Source organism: Bicyclus anynana, chromosome 14 (genome assembly GCF_947172395.1).
Source record: "Bicyclus anynana chromosome 14, ilBicAnyn1.1, whole genome shotgun sequence".
Classification (NCBI taxonomy): Eukaryota; Metazoa; Arthropoda; class Insecta; order Lepidoptera; family Nymphalidae; genus Bicyclus; species Bicyclus anynana.
In genome coordinates, this window is record NC_069096.1 from 14,574,923 (window position 1) to 14,590,997 (window position 16,075).

Below are 16,075 nucleotides of genomic sequence, written 5' to 3' on the forward strand. Positions count from 1 at the left end.
GAACTTCATAATTTACCGTAGGAGAATGAACTCACAAAGTGTAGGTACAAATATTATAAAGAGTGATTTGATTTTTCGTTTGTTTGTTACGAATAGACTGCAAAACTTCTGAAACGATTTAAAAAATTCTTTCACCAATGGAAAACAACTTTATCAGCGAGTAACATTGGCTATATTTTACCTCCTAGTAAACTCGCAGGAAGAATAGTCGTCGTAGACTCTTAGAGGCTAGAGCGATAACTAAAACGAACAAATGTATAAGCACCTCCAATTAATTCATCTCATTCCAATTTGCATACTTGTAAGTAAACAGACGGGCGAAACATTACAAAATTATAATAAAAACAACCAGTTTCGCGCTACAAGTGGAGTGAACTTAATGTGTCCACTTAATCTATAGTTGATTCTAATAAAATAGTCTGGTTTTACATTGAAGATATTATGGCAGGTTTGGAAAACCTTAGCGACAGGGACCGCGCAGTTCTGAGGAGTATTTTCGACCCCACTGCGACGATTGGAGATGTCGCTGATGATGGAGACAATTTTACCACTGACGATGAAGGTAGACTACATATCTAATATATTATTATCCTTTGGTCTTTACGTTCTAGTAAAGAAAAAAGGATAATAATACGCATTGCTTATTAACTGCCATCGTTGGTCCATTGATTAGTCCATGCGTTAAATCTTGGTTTGGGCTAAGAGAATTTAATCCAGCCCTTACAGTAATATTGCTATAAAAATGGAGTAACTTCTCCCGTTTTCCCAACATTTCCCTTCACTGCTCTGCTTCTATTGATCGTAGCGTGATGAAAAGTATACTATAACCTGCCCAAGAGTATGAAGAATAATAATTGTACCAAGTTTCGTTAAAATCCGTCGAGTAGTTTTTGTTTCTATAACGAACATACAGACAGACAACAGACAAAAATTTTACTGATTCAATTTTTTGCATCAGTATTGATCACTAATCACCTCCTGATATATTTCATGCAATGATGATGATGGATGCCTAAAGTTCACATCCCCTTTTTAACCCCATTACAGTCTACATTTTAACGATTTTTAGATTTTAATTATCGTGAGTAGGTAATGTAATTCATATTCATTTATTAAGGAACACGGCTAAAACTCACGTGATACAACGTCGGAGTATGCCCGTAAGTCATAAATATAACTATATAAGACTTCACATAATTTCACACTTTCAATCACTTAATGTACACAATGTAGGTACTTTTTGTCGGTACAATATTAAGTACCTACCTAGCCTATACTCGTATTCTGCTCTAAGGTCCAATAATTTATCTCTCTAAATATATCTAAACCAAAGCTCATCAAAAACGGTTCAATGGTTTAGCTGTGAAAAGAAAAGGTAACAAACATACAGACAAACTTATACTTTCGTTTAAATTAGGTATCAGATAATTTTATTTTAGGATTATAAAGTTGTGCTTCATAAAATCGCAACAGTTTAACAGTCATTAATTGAAAATCCAGATAAAACAGACAGCGAGCTGGAAAGCCAAGCTCTTTGTCGCCAAGGTGTCCAGTTGGCCGAAGCGGGCCGGTACGACGAGGCGTTACCATTGTTGGATAGAGGCGTGGAGGTCGCCCCAGAGCGCCCGGCGGGGTACAACGATAGAGCACAGTTGTATAGACTCATGAAACGAGATGATGGTGAGCAAGTTCAACACCTGAGAAATCGCATTGTATTTTTTGTTAAATTAAGTATTTCAACCCAGAAGGTCTTCTGGGCTGTAGTCCTGTGGTCCTGTTCTATGCCAACCTATCACTACGTCACTTATTAGAACGGCAGTTCACTTAAGTACCCGGCAACTAAGTTGAACCAAAATGGCGGTCATCTGCTCAGGTACAATTATAAACCAAAGTGTTAGACGTTGCCCAGTGCATTATTATGTAGATATTAAATGATTGAAAATTTCGCACACGATTGTATCTATTGTGTTAACGTGGTGACTCACCCTAGTAACATCCGAAAATGTGTTATTGTGGATTGTTAATTTCGTGCTTATATTTTTTTGTTTTTGTTTTTGGTGTAGGCACAATAAATAATATTTCATATATTTTATTGTACAGAGGGGTAACGTCTAGCGAGGCAGGGCCTATGGTAATTGGTCTGAGCTTATAGCTAATTTGGAGTAGATAATATTTTCAAACTACGTGTCAAAGCAAAAATTAGTAAAATGTAATTCACAATCTCACTATATTATGAATCATCTATGATTTCACTTAATCTGGTGCATCCCGTCAGTGGTGGTCACTTTTTCTCATTTTCTTATTGTCCCGAGTTAAGCGTGCGCCCAAAAATTTCGTTTGTTTTTTTTGTGAGAAATCTTTCTTCATTGGGCCCCCAATTAAGTGTAATACAGGGCACGCAACGCCACTGAGTGTATTTTCCCTAATTTGGCGTTTTTTAATGAGGATGATGACTAGGTTTGAATATATTGATTTTTATGATACATTCGGGTAAATAAGGTCAATGTTAACTAATTTATACATAAAAAACAAAGATTGTCTGGATATTTGCAAAATAAATGAGATTATAAAATTTCAAAATCTATTAAAAATCATTTATCGTAAATAGATGAAAATTCATACAGTTTTAGCTTCCTTATATTAAATGTGACATTTTTTAATACATGAACAATAAACATAAAAATAACAAAGATATTGGTAATTTTGTTTGAACGCACATACAAATCTAACGATCATTAATTGCCTACGACATCATTAATTCGTACCATTTTGTATGGGGCGTTTTTCAGGGATCCGCGGCAGCGCCAGTTATAGGTATGTAGCTGTAGCTCCGAAAGTAATGATCGCAGATATCCTGTTACTTTTACAAAATTGCTTTACTATTAGCATACCTACTCTTAATTTATATACAATTTAAAAAACTGTCATCATCCCTATTACAGATGCTATTAAGGATCTGGATCGCGTGCTGCAACTGACGGAGGGCAAGGCGAGCCGCGCGCGCGCGCTAGCTCTGTGCCAGCGCGGGGTGCTTTTGCGCAGGCGCGGGGCGGACGACGACGCGCGCGCCGCCTTCGCTGAGGCGGCTAAACTCGGCAGCGGGTTCGCTAAGAAACAGGTAATTATGTATAGAAAGAACTTAACCAGGGGGAAAGCTCCCTCTTTCAGATCAGCGACAGCATCGTAAAAGCATCGCTTGAGTGGCCTGAACGCAAAGGCAGGATGTGCTGAACGACCCTCTAAGAGCGTCTCCTCTATTACTTGGATCTTGTTTTTTTTATTGTTTACAAGTTAGCCCTTAACTACAATCTCATGGTAAGTGATGATGTAGTCTTAGATGGAAGCGGGATAACTTGTAAGGAAGAGGATGAAAATCCACACCCATTTCGGTTTCTACACGGCATCGTACCGGACGCACGTCCGCTAAATCGCTTGGCGGTACGTCTTTGCCGGTAGGGTGGTAACTAGCCACGACCGAAGCCTCCCACCAGCCAGACTTGGACCAATTAAGAAAATTTTAATCTGCCCAGCCGGGGATCCAACCCAGGACCTCCGTTTTGTAAATCCACCGCGCATACCACTGCGCCACGGAGGCCGTCAAAAAGGTCTAGGCCTAGAGTGTTCTGGAAGGGTGTTTTGATCTGAGTGTATCAGTCTGGACGCCCCCGACGCAACGTATTCTTCGCCGGCGAAAACGCTGTGTACCTTGTGTTTCCTGGTAAGCGTTGTCGGTCGTTGTTTCTCCGCGTCTTATCCAATACGGAGACAGTGCGTCGAGGTTCGTAAGTACCTATCCCTGCCAGACCTACACTCGAGGTCCGGATTTGACTTGATTTTATTCACAGAATGGTGAGTTAGTGGAGTTGACATCGTGACTGATGACATAGGTAGGTACGCCAAAATATATCAGCCCTGAAAAAACTCTAGAGGAGAAAAAATACCCCCGCAACTTACTCGGACAAGAAGGCTCAACCTTACCCCCACACGGATTCTCATCTGGGGGAAGACTACGCATATATGTCTGTACTTGTATTCGCTAATTTTACAATCACAAAATTGTACCACTGCAGGTAGGTATGGTAATCAGTTTTTTGTTAATAATCTATAGATACCTATACGATTCATAATTTTTAGTTTTAGCTCTTACTCTGGCAATATTCATACAGTTTGTCATATTTTTAAATGTTACAGGTCGTCGAGCTGAATCCATACGCTGCGTTGTGCAACCAAATGCTCAGCCAAGTTCTGAGAGGAGAGAAGGACATCAAACTGTAGGACAAAAGCAGTACATTGCGTAACGCCGACAAAGCAGGCGGCTTGTAATGGTAGGCGCCCACTGATCCGCATCGTACGTATCGGACGCATCGCATCAAACGGATTTTTAATTTTACGGTAGATAAAAACCGATCAATGCGAATGAGTGGACGCACTTGTATGATACGCACGATGCGGATCAATGGATGCCGCCTCAAGGCTATTATGTACTAATTTTTTTTATTTTAATAAGATTGAGAATGTACCTAAGCTGTAAGGAACCACGTCAGTTCAATCTACATAACTACAACATGAAAATTAAAAATAAAAGGAATTTTACTCTCAGACTACTTGGATATAAATAAAAATGGAATGGCGAATGGGAATGGAAACAAGATGGCGCTCTTCTGATAGGCTAGTTGACACTTTTAAAAGATCAATTGTTCATTATAACAATAAGTATATCATAATTCGAGACTTGAATACTCCATTTACCTGTCGCCACTTCTAGCATCTCCTTTCAAAATTTCATATCGCAAAGTAGTATCAACTGAACTCATCTCACTAGTTATACGTGATAAATAAAGGTTTGTAGTCATTTAAATAAAAGCCACATATCTAATGGATTAGAAATTTATATTATTGAGTGTACAATCCACGATCACATTGGAGAAAAACCACATATCCTAAAATCCGGCGGACAGTCCCCGCGGACCTTGCAACACTTTATTCGAAATCCATGATAACGACCGACTTCGCATTTCGAAAATCGAAAATGGCAAATGTAAACTACAAATCGAAATTCCGTGACTACTCTATTAATATTTAATAATAATTATAAGTAGGTATATATGCAATAAAATCTCAAAACAAGGATTGCGCGCGAAAATTTTTCACAATGTAAATCTGCAAGATTAAAAAAGTTGTCGCGCCCAATCCTTCACAAAGTTAAAATTGAAAACTTGATAATATTAAATGTATTAAAACTAGTGAAAGGCGACGCGAAGGTAGGTAAAAATAAAAGTAAAAAGGTGCGTTTATAAAGATCTGGAAGTTATTTTGGTTATTGCAGAAAAGTTTCGCGTATGGCAACCACTATGGTACAACTTAAAAAAAAATCAAAACTTTGAGGTTAAAGACTTTAAAAATTCTGCGAGATTTTAAATTAACTTTCTTTAAATAGTGTAATCCGTAGGTTCAAAATAATTATTATGTCGTTGTCTGTAACTCTATAAAATTATCACGTATGTAGGTATCTTCTTAAATATATACAGAGAATAAAACACAGTACCTAACAATTTTTTCTGGCTCTATACTTCTGTACAGATAACTAAATAATAACGAAAACCGAGGGTTATTATTAATCGTGATCCCGTGATCGTATTTTATTTCCTGGCAGCGACATAGCACTAAAGAATATTGACGTGTCTTTGCTTTTACTGCTACAGTGATACCAATTGGTAAATCGAATAGTGAATGTGCTAAGATAGTTTTCTAATATTGGTTATCTTAGCATGTTGAGAACAAATTGGTGTTATCATGGCGTACCTAAGAAATAATTAAAACCACAAAGTACATTTTTAATTATTTTTTTACTGAATTTTTTTTCCAAAGTTGCTATGACACTGCCAAAAATGCGAATAAATATATTTTAAGATTATTCCTATTCCAGCTTTTGCTTTTATTTGAGAGAATCTCACACAAAATTATATTTTTTTATTTAGTATCAGGAATCTTTTGGCACAAGTTATATATTTTGACAACTAATTTCATCTGTGGGGCATAGATTACAAATACAAAACAGTCTAAATGGCGCGAAACTTTCCGACGTGCTGGGTGAAAGGATGATCATATCACAGAGATAGTTATATTAATGTGAGTACATTTAGTTCAATAAGCATTATAATATTATGTAATAGTATAGAATTATAATAATCTGTTATACACTAAGGTAAAGATTATTATTAATTTAACAGACAGGCTGTATGCGTAAAAACCTTTGCTAAAGTTTTACTAATAAGAATTTATGTAATAAATATTAATAAATTAAGTTAAGCAACGAATCCATTGTTAATTAATATTTAGAGGACTAAAAAATTAACAAAGTAATAAATAATTTTTAATTATGTCATGTATGTATTTTTTTATCGTGTCATGGTCGACCTACTTATTTATATTGGCGATTAATTCCAATAGTAGGTATAGTCGGTATAATCAACTTAAAACAACTGTGGTCATTTGGTGTTTTGATGTTTCAAGACTGGGAACTCACAAAAATATATGGCACGAGTTATTTTGAATATTAACGAATATTATTTTATCATGTAAAGTGATGACGTAAAAACACCTAACAAAGGTTTGATTTTTTAGTCACCAACAAAACTTAACAATCTGAAAACGGTTTAATTAATAACTTTATGGGGAGTTCTGTATATTTTTCACTCTACCAGATTTAATATTTCTACGCCACCGTCACAAAAAGAGTATTTGGATACTAGTTCTAACTTAAAAACTTTGGGTAGGTACTAACCCAAAATGAAGGTAACCGTTTTATCACGAATACACATTACTATCGTGCTTGGTGTTGCCATAATGTGGAAAAAGTAAAATGGCCAGAAATTACTATAATTTTTAATAAAAAAAACCATTACCACCAGGAGCACTTGTGCTTGGTTTTCCAGTTAAAGAGGTGAGTATGCACGCTATAATAAATGGCGAAGATGTATAATTTTTCCGTTCATGCGTATAGTCTGATTATTATAATGATTACATTGTGTAACGTTGCTCAGCTTTCATCGGATTTGTTTTCAGTATAATATAGACATGAGAAAATAAGACATCCTCTAACAGTAGGTAAACATGTCAAAAATTGGTAAGTAAAATTTGAATAATGCAAAATGACCGTGAAAATTTCATTAAACATTAGGGAAAAATATTTACAATTTGGCACAGGCGACGTGCATAAACTGCGTAAAATACCCTCATAGGCATTCCATACAATTGTATACTAAATTGAAAATTAACTAAAGTTACAGGATTAAAAGGTTAACGGCATTTTTTATAAAGCATTATTTTTAATCCTGTTAATTCAGTCACCCTCGTAATCTCTACTAAAGTGTATTCTGTATATAAAAAATCTAAACTGACATATACACTACAAACAAGTAGCGTGCGAGCAAGATAAGTTTGCGTACGACTGGCGGCGCATTCGATGTTGCCAGCTTTAATAATCTCTTTACGCACCTATAGATTGAGATAGATGACAAGATAGCGGCACTTGGGTCACACTTAGTCTTATCTTGCGCACAGATAAACAAGCAGTGGGTGAGTTTAGAAGTCACAGTTAAAAACGTTATTTATAATTATTTTGTTTTACACGTAAATTAGCACTACCCTTTGTGATCATATTTGACAAAATCTCAAGGCATCCTAAAAGTAACTGTGAAACTTACGAGTACGAGGACAATTTTGAATACAATTAATGGCGTCAAGTAATTTATTGTAAGAAATATTAATACAAGTAATAAAATAGTCAAAGAGTATTTATAAATATCCTGTAACAACTACGGGCTTACACTAAAGGTTGACGCTTTAGGCCTATGTTGCGAAAGATTAAAATTATTTTTCATTTTACAATCTTTAATTACCCTCATTCCTAGAAATAAATGGGCGCATCATTTATAACTATATTACCGTTTGAAACTCACAATATATGTATATTTTTGGGGACTTTGGCCATAATTCTGTCGTATACAAAACCAAAATAATAGTTTGTACTAAGTACATACTTAACAATTTTCTCTGAACAAATAAAGTTTACAGTTCGGATTTGAAGTTTTAGTTCGAGACACTAGTTTTATAGGACTGTGTTTAACATATTTTATATTTTTGAAGTAAAACTTCTACGCACGTTGACTCGGGGAATAAACTGGTAAATGCGTTACGAAAAGTGTAATCGGGGGAGTCGAATGGCGTCGAGACTGAGAGAGAGAGAAGTTTTACTTCAGTTGTGCACTAACCACACTATTTTTTTTGTTTTGTATATTACAGAGTTGCCAGGTCAGTGCCAACTATCACAAAATTAGGGACATGGCTTATGTTAAAAAGATGTTGGAATATGATTAGAAGCAAAGTAGGTATTATTTCTAAGCACACGATAACGTATTAGTATGTTTTTAATTGCAATTTAAGTATTAGTGTAAAAATTAAAATCTCAATAAATTATAATTAGGCAACACTTTACAAAAAATAAACATACCGTCCGTTCAGAAAGTTTTATATTAGTAAAAAATAAAATATAACAAATTGCATAACGCTGGTAGCGGTTACACAGAGAGCTACAATTTGTAATGATATACATAATATATGTCTAGGTGCGGACGGCAAATGTCAGCTTTTTACATATTTTATTGTAATAAAAATATTAAAAAAGCAACAAAAAAATAAATAAATGCAAAACAAAGTTTGTAGTAAAATATTAAAAGAAGCTTGATAAACTATAAAAAAGCAAAGACAATAACTTAAATTAAAACTTTTAGAAGCGTACTATCAGGTAATATGGAAAACTTACCTAAATGAAAATTATTGTTGGCTTAAAATACAATTCCATTTCATATAAAAATGTTGTAATTCATAGCATGCTATAGAAATAACATCCAAGACATGTGTTTTCGCACACTGTTCTAACTTCTTTTTAATAACTGATTAAACTGTCCGATAAATTCACCTTTGCCTTTAGGAATAGACAAAAAAGCCACGCACTCTATGGAAGAGTTTTTTTTTATGCCAATTATAATGAAAGCTTATAAACAACAAGTTTAGTATCTTCATGATTACGCTATATACAAGTGAGATCTTAATATATTTAATGGTTACATATTAGCTACAAGTTTCATAAACTTTCGACTATCACCTATGTACTGACCAAGTCAGTGCGAAGTGGGTGTTATTTAAAGGCGTAAGCTAGCAACACTACACGATACCAGTTGAAAAAACTCGAATTCCTACCATTAATTATAATTAAATAACCTTTACGGTAATCGCAGCTATTAGAATTGGTGTTTAGATACAGTGGCCATCGCCAAATCTCAATTACAATGAGATAGAAATATAATAACTATTAATTTTTATACCTACTTTGAATAAGGCTTTAGACACAGCACACTAGCTATACGCTACGCGATATATCGCTCGTGTACACCTGATAATAGTAACCTAAATGAATTGCACCCCTAACACCAAATTTCTGAATATTTTTAGCAGTTTGATATCTATATATTTTTATATCACTGTACATCATGTGTGTCATGTAGTCTTTACATCTGTCATTGTGGTATTTACATAAATACAGTGTATATATTTCTGTCTATAGTTAAAAAAAAATAAGCAAATCAAAATCTTGTATACCTATAATTGCTTTAGGTTAGTTTGGTGCTAGAGAGGCAGTTAATATTTCGATGAGCTATGTAAAATTATTTTATATTAAGCAAGCTTTTTACTATATTGAGTCGCTTATTGCCCGTATATAAGCTCGATTTATTGGTCGCAACTATTCGCTTTTCATAGCATAGCTTTAGCTAATGTGCGGTGCCACAGTTTAATCTACGATAAATGTAAGCGATTATAAAATCGAGTATTATATCGAATACTTATAGGAACTAAACAAACTTTAGTGTAGTGATAGATTTTTTTAAATATGTGATCAAATTATTTAAAATCTAGCCTATGTAAGCTTATTTATAATAGCTGGGTAGGTAGAGGTTCTTTTTTAAAAACACTTTTAATTATATTTAACTTTTTACTGGCTCTTCTTGTCTGCCGATGGTAGAATCACTACAAACGCATAGACCAGACGTTTCGAAAGTATTTGTAAACTAAGCCTACTTGAAATAAATGAATTTTTAATTTACTATTTACAATATATTTGTGACACTACTAAATCTTCAATTGTCTTGCTTATTTCGGCCGCCAAGCATTTGTTATGTTACTATTTTAATTCAACGGTTGCCGGTGCTACTTACAAGACTTATCTGATTATGCGTCTGCATTTTGCTATGAAAAATTATCATAATATAAACTCGAAACATTAAAATATACAACGATCTAACCTGTTCGTCGAAGCAAATATGTACACATAAGGGCCTGTGCACACCACGTTTTTTAAACGCGCCGTCGATGCCCGTTTGTAGCGATCTTTGCACACCTGTATAAATTCAAACACGCGTTTAAATCGATACAGCGACGTACAGTTTGTACGTCGATACAAACGCGATGCTAACGCGCGTGTGTACCGATACAAACGACAACAAACTGCTCTGTAGGTTAAAAGCGCGCCGTCGACGCACGTTTCTAAAACGCACGTCAACGGCGCGTTTAAAAAATGTGTTCATAGGCCTTAAGTGTTATATAGGTAGGTAGGTATAGGTATTCATTATTATAATTAAAAGTGTTATATTACTAAGGGTGGTGGAACAATGCGTGCACATTTTGAATACACAATGTCTTCTGTGATTATGTAAACAGCAACTTTTCATCTGTTCTTTTGGGTGTTCTCAAATAGGCGAAACGACTCTCTAAGGGCGTCTCCTGAGACTTGGACCTCGGCTTATAGGGCCGTTCGGGAAGGGTGTTTTGGCCTGAGTGTATCAGTCCGGGTGCCTCCGAGATCGTGAAGCCCACGTCTGGGTGATGTCAGATATAGGAGACCTTGTCTTCGCCTTAAAGACGAGGTCCCCGATATCTGACTGTATCTGTGTAGATTGTGTTTGTGTTGCCTGGGAAGCATTGTCGTTCGTTATGTCATCGTCAGCATCGTAAAGGACGTTTTTTTGGGCGTCTAGATCTACAAGGACTGCAAATTCCGCCTGAAACGGACACGATTGGCCAACGTAGTATAGTAATATATATTCATTCCTGGAGGGACGCTACATCAGTGGATGTGCAGAGCCCGAAACGACTTACTGAAAAGTCATTTGATCGGATGGCCCAGAGACTAATGTCCGATAAACAAAGGAACAAGAGAAAAAAAAAGACCTAGAATCAGCGTTGGCAGCTGGTATAGATACACATTGTAGTAGACATTGTGTATTCAGAGTGCGACCGGCGCGTAGCGGGAAGCGCTGCTGGGCGCTCTACTTGTCTCCCTTTCCAGCTGTCGTATTGTGCTGATACATTTTCCTTACGTTCAAATATGAAATATTTTCAAACAAACTTGCGTCCCATTTGTAACATAAGGTTATAATTTCTTGCTGTGTATCTACAGATTGCGTGAAAAAAAAACGCAATATGCAATTTTCATGGAGTCCCAATAGACGTATTCAGGGCGTTTGTACATTTTATTATTTTTTTTTATATATTTATTTTTAATAGGCTAGTTGAAACTCTTTTAAAAATGATCTCAAATTGTTTGCTATTGTTCTATTAGATCGTATAAAAATATATTAAATTTATAAAAAAAAAAGAAAATTAGTTTATTGGACACACACACAATACTTAGAGGTAATAAAAAAATATTTAAAGTAAAGAAAACGTTCATTATTTCATGTATTTTAAGAAGTTAGTATAATTTATATTAAATTTGATATGAGTCAACTATCCTATTGTGAAGTTATAATTCGAATGCATCTATACAGAAATAAATAAATTGTAAACGAAATTATGAGAAATCTTTTTTCAATTATTTTAATTGCTAGTTTGGTTGCTAGAAAATGAATCAGCACACCTAAACCTATCTAATAATAATTAAACCTAATAAATGATAGTTGATAGAAATGGTCGATCTGGATCAGTTGTGATAAAAATGATCCATAATCACCCAACACTACAGTGAATACTGAATAAAAATACATTTCAATGTTATTAAATAGACATTTAAACACCAGTATTGAATGGTTGTATTTCAGATTTTGTATTTCGATTTTTCGTTTATGAGCCGACACAGAAAAGTGCGATGTGGATTGCATATATAATATGGATAGATTTAATTAATTAGTACTGTATAATATATATAATTATACAGTACTAATTAATTAAAAATCCTAAAACGATAACAGCTTAGTCAGAAATTAAGAAAACCAGCTGGCTACTAAAACTATTCTGGTCTTCATTATATATATCTATTAAAATAAACATCAAATCAATTGACAAAATGGATGACATTTGTTGCATAGAATTTCTTTTAGCAAATGTCAACTAGCATACGTAGGTAAAAGTTAGTGTAATTCACAATCTTTGATGTTTGCTAGTTGACATTTGCCAGCTCGGTTGGGGGCGCCACAAGTACTATTATAAGCCACCTGTTTAGTACTTATACTGAAAGCAAGTTTTCTGGTCAGATTTAGGTCAGGCCATACCGGCCATATAGTTTCCAAAATGTCAATAAATGACAGATTGTTAGGTTACCGTAAATAGATTGTCACCAGTAAAACGTACGATAGTCAAATTAAGAACTAACTTGTTCCTTTGTTTTATTTTTATTTTGTTAAATATTTGTGTTTAAAATCTCTGGCATTAAGTTAAAGGTTTAAGTTTAGTGGCAATTTTCCTTTTTCTCTCGAGTCAATTAAGAATACCACGCAAACGAATGGTCATCCGCTAGTTATAATTTCAATATACGGTTTAGTTATGCTTGCTTAAATGTATATTCAATCATTGAAATTACATTTTGTATACAATCAAGTAAATTGTGATTTTGGATCACTAATAAACAGGTGATCCAGTATCACTAATTCTACCTACTACTGAAAATTAATTATTTTAAATCTATACTAAGCCATTTTACAAGTCACATATTATGTTACTTGTAAAATGATTCTACTTTACCATAATACAGAAAATCGGCTAAGATGACGGCCTCGTTTTTAAACCACCATTTTAAGAATAATACTGGATAAGATAGAATAATCAATGCGTTACGGATTTATCTACATATGCTTCTGTTTGAGGAGCTAAGTTCTGGGAAGTACCACCATATTAATTTAGATTGCTATCACAAGCAATTGAGCTTTATTTTTTTTAATTCTTTACAAGTTAGCCCTTGACTACAATCTCACTTGATGTTAAGTGATGATGCAGTCTAAGATGGAGGCGGGCTAACTTGTTAGGAGGAGGATGAAAATTCACATCCCTTTCATTTTCTATACGACGTAGGGTGGTAACTATAGCCACGGCCAATTGAGAGAAAACCTCAATCGACCCAGCCGGGGATCGAACCCAGGACCTCCGTCTTGTAAATCCACTGCGCCACGGAGGCCGTCAAAAACACATATATGTGCATATGGCATCTTTTTTATACTGTGTGCCCTGTGATATTGCTCTATTATAGACTGTGGTTTACCACTTACCATGTGAGCCATATACATTTTATACTTTCATCATTGACAATCCATGATCGGCTCACTGTTGAGCACGAGTATCCTCTCAGAATGAGAGGGGTTAGGCTAGTAGTCCACCACGCTGACCAATGCGGATTGGCAGACTTCACACACATAGAGAATTAAAAAAATCTCAGGTATGTAGGTTTCCTTACGATGTTCTTCTTTCAACTTTTGAGACAAGTGATATTTAGTTTCTGAAAATGTACGTAACTGAAAAGTTAGAGGTGCATGCCCCGGACCGGATTCGAACCTACGGCCTCCGAATCGAAGGCCGGTCATTTCTACTGGCCTATCACGGCTATTTTACACTTTACTAGAGCGTAATAAAACCATGAATATATTTTATATATTAAAATGGTGATTTAAAAAAACATAATAAGAATACTTAAAAACTAAAACACACCAAAAATGTCATTTTATTACATTCAATTTAGAATCGTCAGCTTCATTTCTTTTAAATTCACATTTATTATCTAGCAAGAGTACACAATTTTTAGTAAATTTTAAATGTATTTTTAGTTAATTTAGTTATTTTTTTAATAAAGTTAGTAAGGCTATTTATATTTAGTACATGATTATTTAACAGCTGATTGCTGAGTTTGCGATGTTACTAGACGACATAGGTCTACATTTAAAATTAAAAGAAATCAAAATCAAATAAAAAATAAAATAAAAAGATAATCATAAACCCGTTTGGTTTAAGCTAGTAAAACGAAACTAAACGTACATCGTCTAAATAACACCGTAATATTTACACAGAGAGACACACACAAACACAATCACGCATATACAACAATACAACAAACTCACACATACACATCACATTCCAACAAACATTAAATTATCTGATTCACTACGTAACCACGGCCAACAGATTATATTAAATGCATGAACACAACACATACTTAAATAATAATCATAGACAATGAAAACTTAATGACAGCCATGAAACAGCCGTATTCACGAGTTCAAAGCTTAAAATGTCAAAACTCTAATGTCATATGTCATAAAATAATTTATTAACCAAGATACTGATTTATCACTTAAGAGATTCTATAAATTGAGTTAAAGAAAAATATATTAATAACTTTTCAAAAATATCTTACTCACCATAGACAATAATTATTATGTCTCAGATTTTACTAACACAAAAAACAAAATATTATTAATATTCGAATTAGATACAGTGAGATTGGATAATGATCCGTATCACGCTAACAGTAAAGCTCAAAATGGATTCTCAATACACTTAAAAATTAGCGCCATCCTCACGACACGACACACAATTTATTACTCTAATTACAAATAACACTGATATGTGAATGAAAAATTATATCCAAATATCACAAAATAAACACATAATCCTACAAGCTAATAAAGATCTTAAACACGAAGCTGTAAGGAGGAAAATTGCTTGAACAGTTTTCTAAGATTATGTATTTAGATGTGTTAAAGTACTGCATACTACGACATTCACTATTTTACCAAGTGGCCCCAAGATCACTATTAGTTAACAACATTAAAGATTGTCTACAAAAAACCTAAAAAATATAACGGGTATAAAAGTTATAAGAAATTGGAAGATGCTTTTTTGATAATGGAAGTTTCTTGAATATAATTTTACTGTGAAAGTGTCAAAGACTGAACTGATATGAAAACATATGGCTTGCCACTTATTAATAAATTATTAATTATTCATAAATAGATACGAGATAAAGATTAACACATAGATACGTTTAATAACAACGTTAACTTTACATCCAATTATTGCTTTGGAAAATTCGTTGAGATTAACTCTTTATTGCATTCTCAAATTAGACTACACAACATAGTCATGTCGCACTGGATGGATAGAAAATAATACTCGAATTATACTCTGGTTAAATTAATAACTACATACAATTACATGGATATGAGCAAACAATCCTCCCAAATCCCATGGAATAAACAAACTCCTGCACTCTTCGAGAAACAAGTCAAGAATTTGAAATGTCTGAAACGATGTAAGACGATGAGCGAGACAGCGATACGACGTTGCCGTAAGAGTGACAGAGACAGACAGTCGACAGATGAGTTTCAGAGGCCACCATTACGACAGCGCTGAGTTAGCTTCAAGTGATGCAGACAAGTACATCTGGAATGAAAACACAAATTCTTTAATAATTTTCGTAAATACTCGACTAAAATTTTAGATTTTATAGAAGATCCATATAGAATCTACTTTAAGATCACACGCACAAAACATACATACATGTTCGTACATATTATCAAACTTTATTCCTGTAAGCGTAGGTACGATACCACATCCCCATCCCTTCCATTTGCTACAACCCTTGCTTATGAACTAACTATGAACTTGTATGAAAGGATGAGAATGGATTAAACAAGGGAATTGTTTATTCCATTCTCATCCTTTCATACAAGTTCATAGTTTAGGGTACTTTAAG

General features: G+C 34.3%; 2 protein-coding genes across 2 annotated transcripts in view; one reads left to right on the plus strand and one right to left on the minus strand.

Annotated features, from left to right (window-relative positions):
* Positions 1–342: 342 nt before the first annotated feature.
* Positions 343–5,351, plus strand: LOC112044985 (tetratricopeptide repeat protein 36). Its single transcript, XM_024081007.2, has 4 exons — positions 343–562; positions 1,501–1,680; positions 2,943–3,118; positions 4,192–5,351. The coding sequence occupies exons 1-4, from the start codon at positions 442–444 to the stop codon at positions 4,273–4,275; spliced, it is 561 nt and encodes a 186-aa protein (XP_023936775.1). The 5' UTR covers positions 343–441; the 3' UTR covers positions 4,276–5,351.
* The window catches only part of LOC112044984 (protein kinase C, brain isozyme), a 206,314-nt gene continuing 195,110 nt past the window's right edge, over positions 4,872–16,075 (minus strand). Inside the window, exon 13 of the mRNA XM_052885254.1 lies at positions 4,872–15,762. The gene's annotated coding sequence lies outside the window, so the exon portion shown is untranslated. The remainder of the gene's footprint in view (positions 15,763–16,075) is intronic.